Source organism: Fulmarus glacialis, unplaced genomic scaffold, assembly GCF_000690835.1.
Source record: "Fulmarus glacialis isolate BGI_N327 unplaced genomic scaffold, ASM69083v1 scaffold6010, whole genome shotgun sequence".
Lineage (NCBI taxonomy): Eukaryota > Metazoa > Chordata > Aves > Procellariiformes > Procellariidae > Fulmarus > Fulmarus glacialis.
The window spans coordinates 7603-15819 of record NW_009185749.1 but is presented as its reverse complement, the minus strand read 5'-3'; the positions used below and the strand labels follow the sequence as shown (position 1 = coordinate 15819).

Here is an 8217-nt window from a genome sequence, read left to right as displayed (position 1 = left end):
GGAGATGGAAGACCCTGTAATTTCTCTGCAGAAATTTGCACCAAAGGAAGTCATCAGTAACTTAAATGTGGCAGTCCGGTTTCCCCTACCTGGTGAGGCACTGCTTCAAGGAGTATATGGGACCTCAGTGGCTTAAGAGGATGAGGAGAGGGCCTCTGAATCTCTTATCTTTCCGATAGGTCCTAGTGGTGCACTTAAGCATACTGCACATTACAATCTCAGAGCCGTGACACGAAGATGCTAAATCATGTGTGGAAAGTTACAAAAACTAGAGAGACTACACAGAAGTAGAAGTCTGCCTTCATGCATCGAATTTCAGAATCAGAACCATGGCCATTCTCCCATCCTGCAACCTTACTCCTCGCTGGTATTTGCTGTAGCAAGGGGAGAAGCAGTAGTGTTGATGGTTGCTGTCCTGCAGGGTCCTCTTCTCTGGGGAGTCTTCCTAAACCCACACGTCTCTCCAGCTGTGCCCTGGCATCCCTGCCCCTCCACTGTCTTGTGCTCAGCTTGGCTCCCTCTTGCTCAGCTCCTGTCATCTGATTGAAGGGGTGTCTCATGTTTGGAAGGAAGGAAGATATAAATATGAATAGTCTGATTTAGTACAAAAGGCAATTAACTACAGAAATATCAGATGACTTGCCTAGAACTCAGAACAAGTTAATTTTGGAAGCAGGTTCTTAGTTTTCAGACCAATATTAGTATTTCATTAATAAATTAGTAATAAATTACTTCTAATGTTGCGTGAATGTTTAATTATGAATGGAGGTGTATTGACCATATAATATTTGTTTTGGAAGCAACACCAAAAATATGCTGAGCTGTGACAAAGTCACTGTAAGTGACAAAGTCTTTGCCTTAAGTAGGTCATAGGACCGTGACAAAAGCGTAAGGATAGCTTAGGATAGAGAGGCAGAGAGGTCAATCATGTAATTGTTCACTAGATTTTAGCAAACATTTTTAAGGTATTGCTACAGATGTATAAAAGCTTGGTTTATTACTGTTCAAGTGGATTTTTTTTATATCAGTGGTAGCATAAACTGTCAGAGTTATTACTGAAGACTGCAGCCAGTCATTGACCACAGTACTTCACATGGCAACTCAGCTTATCCTCTTTAAAATAGAAATAATATTTATCTGCATCATCTTGAAGCTTATGTTTATTAGTGTCCTTCTGGATTATTTTTGTCATTAAATAATTTTGTCATGCTTACTAAAATTTGATCACACAGATCTTGTTTTCAGAACTTTTTGTTGTTTTGTTTTTTATCATCTGCAAAAAAGTCAAGTCCTAGTTAAAGAGCAATCAAAACCCGCTTGATTTTCTTACGTTCAGGGAAATCTTCAGAACAGCAAGTTGTGAAACTATATTGTTTTGATTCAGGGATCTAAAGGAATAAGGCAGTGAAACCGTGGATGGATTCTGTAAGCAGCTAGCAGATACCCAGTTCTAAGAAACACTTTCTAAAATAGTAATAACAACAACAATGCAAAAGCACTGTCTTTGCTCTAAACCTTCATTTGCTCACAAGAGAAGCATTCCTGGCAGTAGCAAGATCTCTTTTTAAGTTTTCATTTGTAGATAAGATACTTAATCAAAACCTGTGTGCTGCCTCAAAAGTTGCTTTGAGCTCACGTTCTTTTAGAAGCCAGGGAGAAAATAGATGGCGTCTGACTGACAGGGCTGATTCAAATTTTAGCACTACTTATAGTTAAATTATTTATGTTTTGCTTCTTTAATTCCATTGATTTAGTGGCTCATGTCATTATCTTGTAATGAGTCTTTTCTTTCATGCATCCTGCATGCTGTCTTGAAATGGACTTTGTAATGGCAAAATGTCACCTCTAGCTCTATGACAGTGCATTGTGTCAGTACCAAGACAAAAATAACAGATCTGTTTGGGAAGTATGCCTGATACTGTGACATCTCAGACAGATCCTGAGCTGTAAATCGGTTGTAAGTTCATGGATATTTAACATCAATTGAAGATTGGGCCATGTGCACTGCATAGGATATATGAAGTGATAAAATGATGCAGGTATAATGTTCATGAAAAGATTTCCTTTAAAAGCAGAAGTAATCAGGCAAGGTCGTGACACAGTGCAGTCCCTGCAGACTCCTGTACTGCCCAAACATTGGGAAGAATTGCCTCATAGGCAGTACTCTGGATGCTCTTTTTAAGCGTGTACTACTTGCCAAATCCACAATAAAGTCCACATGGGTAAAGCTTTCACAGACAGTAGGTGCAGAGTGTCTGTAGAGCAGATTCAGAGATGAGGAAAATAGTGGGCTGAGTTTTAAATTGGAAAGAACTGATGCATTAGGCCTGCTGAGAGAGGTGACAAAAAGGGCGCTGGAAGTCAAAAATCTCCTTATGAACATGTGAAAAGGAGGAGTCAGATGCTAGGTGCTAAGTCTCTTACTCTCCCTTTTGAAAGCTTTCAAGCAGATAGTGTTGGGCTGAAGGGTTTAGTAACGAGTGAAGACCACGTTCTCTGAAGCTACTTGTTAGCATGTGTTTTGAAGAACAAATCTATTGAATATTTACCAAGCTGTGCACTTCCAGCCAAACAATTTGCAGTTGAATTGCTGCCAGTAGACAAAACATCTGCATGAACTTGAACCTCTACTGCACAACTGAAACAGGTGGACTGGAAGCTAAACCTACAAAACCATACTGAATGGTTTGGGCACCTCCCTGGAAAGGTGCTTCTTGCCATGAAGCCCCCCACAGTCCTTTAGCTTCCATCAGTAAAGCCCTGTAAATGTCTTATTGTCTGCTTTGAGCATTTGTAGCTCTGGACTACAAGGAGCCCTCTTTCCATCAGTACAGTCTGTGTTACCTGCCTGCCGGCCAGGACCAGTGTGGTACAATCTGGTAGGCATTTATGGAGCATAACTTCAGATGATCCAGGAGATAGACAGTCTTTAGTGTCTGCCAGAAATTAGAGAGATACTAAGCTTTCTATAGTAGTTTTTTTTCACCGTTGCTTTTCTCCTGTGTAAAAGGGAGAGCGTCATATTTGAAAACTGCTTTCTTTAGAGAGAGTATATTTTGTTAGCGTGGATTACAGATAGATTTGAGAGAGTTAAAATCTTTTTCTGTAGCTTCTCAGAGCTGTAATTGATTTAAGATTTTAAAATGTGTTGTTTCCACTCTGCATATCATTAAAATAAAATACTAGCATTCATAAAGTTTCTTTGGAAGTGTTTCTTGTGTGCTGTGTTCTGTGATGTCTAGAATGTCAATTAAATTCTTGAGAATAATGGTGGAGCAATATTAAAATAAATGAATACTGATCTTTCAGACTACATTAAGAATCTGTTATAATTATGTGGTACTTCTAATACATGTGTGGACATAGCTTGCTGCTGTTTGTAATTGTGTCTTCTTCATTGAGAATATGCAATACACTTCCACAAATGGATCCCCTAGTAACGTTACTGAATTGGCCTGAGTGCAGACACATGGAAATGAGCATAGGAAGAAGCCAATAAATTTTAAAGCCTTTCTTATTAGTAGTGGCTTTTTTTCTGTGCTGCATATTGATGTGAGTAGGGCTCTGCTTGCTTTTGGCTTTCTGTTCTTAAATAAAGTTAAAGTAAATCCGTGCTAGCTCTGGTTTGTTCCCAGGTGCCTACCATCAAAACTGGAACCAAACCATTTGCTTGATGAGAGTGAGCAGTGGCTGCAACAGAGTCACTCAGATTCTGGCGTATGTTGTCTAAATGTCACTGTGCCCAAATTTTCTTTGAGCATTTTAGTAGGAACTGCTGGGTCTGTTCTGTCTCCCTTTAGAGCATCTCTGAGATGCAGCAGGAAGGAAAAGTACTGTGGGGTATATGTAGGCTGGTACTTTATCAGAATTGGCAGTTTTCTTGTCCCAGAGCTAAGAAACTTGTGATGTACGCTAAGCTTTGATTGTCTTTATACAAAGGGCTAACATCTCTGATTTAAAAAATAGAAAACATCATCATCTCCCTCCCTTACAATTGCTTTATTTTAAGTTCATTGATTATTTAATAATATTTCTTTTAGATCTGGAAAGATGGTATTTGGACCAGCAAACCTAGGAGAAGGTGCAATAAGAAACTTCATCACAAAGCATCGTTGTAACTCTTGCTGCAGGAGGCTGAAACTTCCTGGTATGCAAAGTAAAGATTAATTTTTAATCTGTGTATAACTTTTTAAGTGCAAGGCAGTAAAGGCCTAGGCGTGCTATAAAGATAAAAACTGAAATTCTATTAAGCTGAAAGATTAGAGCAGGCACACTCTCTCTGTGCAAAGGCAGATATGAGAATATTGCTTTTAGCTTGCTCTTTTGCCCAGCAACTGTGTAAGAGTTAGAGCCTATCAACCTGATGTTAGCATTCAGCATGAAAAATTCTGCCCATTGAATTGTTTCCTTTGCTTTGCAAAATGGTAGCTCATTTTTCCGGGGTCATCACTACAGATAACATCAGCAATAATTTTTAGAATGAGAAAGAGTAACGATCTAAAAATTGGCAATGCATTAGCTGGGGAAAAACTCACTGGAGGTTTCCTGGCCCTGGGATAGGGTCCTATACACTGCAGTCCTTACTTCTGCTTAGTTGGATTGCCTGTTGTTCATGTTAGATTTGATAGAATGTGCTTCTGTTTGATGTGGGGCAGATTTCAAAGACTAAAAGCCACAACAGATTGTTATTCTGGATGAATTTCCACCCACCTATTTTTTTCTAGGGGAAAGCTCCTTCCTTTCAGTGCCTGCATGGAGTAATAATTGCAGTTTGATTCTGAAACAGAAACTGCAGTGTTACTGTTTTTGATTATTTGTGTCTGTGGCAGCTAGAGATAATAGAGGGGAAAATCAGCTGAATGAATACAGTCAGGAAAGATTAATTCCTATCAGCTCACACCATTTTGGGGCCCCCGAGGGCTCTCATCCCCCTGGCTCTGATTTGCCCCACTGCAGATTTTCTTCCTCCTGGAAACAGCTAAAAGCTACCACCAGTCACTGGGTTGGACACTGCCTGGGGTGTATGTGCTTTTCAAACATTTACGTGGCTGCATCGTTGAATTTATTTTCTTGCCATAGATTTGAGAAGAAGTGACTACACACTGGAAAGGGTCGGTCCAGCCTTCGAAATAGAAATGGGGACAAGCACCAGAGGAGCTGACGATGCAGACGAGCCTTTGGAGTATGACACGCGGCTGTGAAGTGGTGGCTGTGAGCAGTGCCCATGTGTTTGCGTGCTCGAAAACCTGCCCCTTATCACTGCCGTGGGTCAGTCCAAAAGAAAAAAACACAGGTGTCTGAGTGCAGCATCTGTCTGCCCTCAAAGACCCTGTAGGCAAGGAATAAAAAAAAATTATCTTTATTTACTCCCCTTCAGTGCTCTTGTGCTGGTCTTTCTTGTGCAGTTCGGTGAATTGCCAGGAGCAGGTCACCCCTGGATGAACTGTCTCATCAGTGTCTTTTTTTTTTCTGAAATGTGGATTATGGTTCCAAACTATGCTTTCCTAGGAAAATGACTGTGACAAGCATATTTCCAAGGGGGAGTGATTTGATGTTTCTCTCTCTGCTCTTTAGTAAATAACTGAATGTATACACATGTGCAAATCATTCAGTTTCAGAAGCAAAACCCACTCAGCCCCATGCTCTCTTCTCTCTGGGCATAGGAGGCTCTCCAGGAAATTGCAGAAATATTGCTTTCTCTTTATTGTTGATTTTGGTACAGAGACAAACCAAGAATGTATGAGTAATGAATCAGTGGTTTAAACAATAGTCACTGATATAGCAGGTAGACTGAAAAATTTTGTGGGACCTTCACCTTGAATTCTTTTCACATACCAAGAACAAGTTGAACAATGAAGGGTTAGATTATTGGACCCACATCTTGAGTTGATGAAATTAATAAATCTATGATCTTTAATACAAACATAAAGAATAACTTTGAACGTGATTCAACTTTTAACCAAGAGCTACCTTTCTTTATAATATTTTAGCTTCAGAATGTTTTAAAGTTGTAATTGGCAACAAAGATTTTAGAAGTCACAAAGAATAATACGTTCCATTTGGTATTTAACTTCTTGTTGTCAATGTCAGGCTGTACGTAGGACTTTTGTCTCACAGTGGTGCAGTTATATGTATGCTTTTGCAGCATCTGCATCTGTTTCTATTGATATCATCTGATTTCAGTAGAAGTTCACAAAACACAAAAGTCAATTATGTGCAATATGATTTTTCTAGAATAAAAATTGAAATTAAGTGCTCGGCAGAAATATCTCCAATACAACTAGTGTTGTATTACAGATCACATCTATCATTAAAGCAACTTTGTACTTTTGTATTGAGTAGAAATACCTAATGTTGAAATGTGAGTCAACAGAAAACTTCATAATTGAATAAGAAACAAAATAATATTTCCACCACAGCTGATAGTAAATTTTAATGCGTAAGGGGACTATTTGTTATGATCTATCATACATTTGGAATATTTAGGAAATGCCTATGTACACATAGGAATTAGAAGTTATACATTACCAGTTTTTATATTGTTTATGATGTTGATGATAGCATTGAAGTAATCACCTACACTATGTTCAGCTGAGATGCCTTCAGTTCCTGAGAGCATCCTGAAGAGATTCTTCTTCTTTTTATCTTTCTAAAAATAGTTTTATAAGATTATTTTTGTGGAAAACCCCCACCTTTCTCCCTATTAGATTATACTATTCATTTTGCAAAAAATGTACTTCTCTTTGGCTTTTTTGGAAGCAATTCAATGTATCAGAAGGCTTAACTTGTCTGTGAAAGAGATTGTTTAATTGCATCTCTACAGAATGATGGCAGATTTCGATCCCTTTGCTGGTAAGGTAGTAGTTCTGCTTCCAGTGATTATCATCTTAAAATTTGACTTTAGGGAGATATGTGCTTACATGCATACATATATACTTTAAAGCAGAACTTTCTCTGAAGGATCTCTAACTGTTAATATGCCTTTAAATTCAGCTAAGTTAAGTGACACATAAACATGTTTTTAAAGCCAAGGACAATTTAAATCCTGCCCTGATACTGTTGTTTTCCTCAATCATTGCCATAAATTCCGAACACATACATACTAGACACAAAAAAAACCCCTCCACACCAGACTGGGCCTGAGTACCTTTTGGTTTTTTTTAAGTTTTGAAGATATGCACAAGTCATACTTCAGATGATCTTTTCTTGACAACCTTCCTGTTGCCTTCAAGAGTGAGTGGCTTCTGCATTCATAGCAATACTTGTGAGAATTCTTATAGTATATAGCTCGATATAGATTCATCTTACTCGTTCTTGTTATGTACCCATCAAGGTACATACTACCTTCCCCTCAAATTGGGGATCCTTGCAAGATACTAATCTGTGTTACAATATAGTTGATATAAACGTGTTTGATATTTAATTTTGCTCAGTGTGAAGTATTAATGTGATGAAACAAGAAAAGGAGACATTTGAAATTGTTCCATGATATACTTGTATCCTAGCACTAATTTTTCCATTCATGGAGACACTAAGTTGAAAAATTCCAGTGATTCTGCTGGTTAATTAATTTTGCCTCACCTTTCTTTTTGCACTTTTTTGGGAGGGCTGATTCGCATTTCACTAAACTGTAAATTTGGGTATTTGGGTAAAGACCTTCCTCCCCTCCCCCCTTGTCATAGTTCAGTAATAAATTATAATGAAAATAATTTGAAAAAGTTATTTTTATTTCTTTTGAGTCCTTGGTGTCTTTCTTACTACAAATTCTCTACATTCTTTAAAATTGTCTTTTGATGTCTAAAATTGCCTTTTGATGTCTGAAGCCTATGCCCACTGAAAACATGAAAAAAACACAGCAGCCTTTGATGGGAACAGCAATAAGCCCCATACTAAAATGATGGTACATGTGGAATGAAGGGTATGCAGGACAGGGTTCTTTCTGTAGCTGCTTGACAACTAGTGTGGAAGAGGATATCTTTCGTGTTAAACTGTAGGGTTTTCTGATTATTAGTTTCAATGTTTGTTTTTGCTTAAAAGCATATTCAGGAATTTATTTTATACTTCTGGTGGGTTCAGGAGAAAAAGTCCTGCTTACTTTGCTCAAATAAGTCAGGCAGTAAAGTTCTCAAAAAAAAATTGAAACCAAAGTATTTATAAACTCACATTTTAATATGAGCTTAAAAGAAGCTTACTTAGGAATTCAACTGAGATTACTCA

General features: G+C 38.1%; 1 protein-coding gene across 1 annotated transcript in view; it reads left to right on the top strand.

Annotated features, from left to right (window-relative positions):
* The window catches only part of TRPM6 (transient receptor potential cation channel, subfamily M, member 6), a 65480-nt gene extending 60279 nt beyond the window's left edge, over nucleotides 1-5201 (top strand). The window contains exons 36-37 of the mRNA XM_009577052.1: nucleotides 4041-4147; nucleotides 5080-5201. Coding sequence (XP_009575347.1) covers nucleotides 4041-4147; nucleotides 5080-5201 — 229 coding nt within the window. The remainder of the gene's footprint in view (nucleotides 1-4040; nucleotides 4148-5079) is intronic.
* Nucleotides 5202-8217: the final 3016 nt, after the last annotated feature.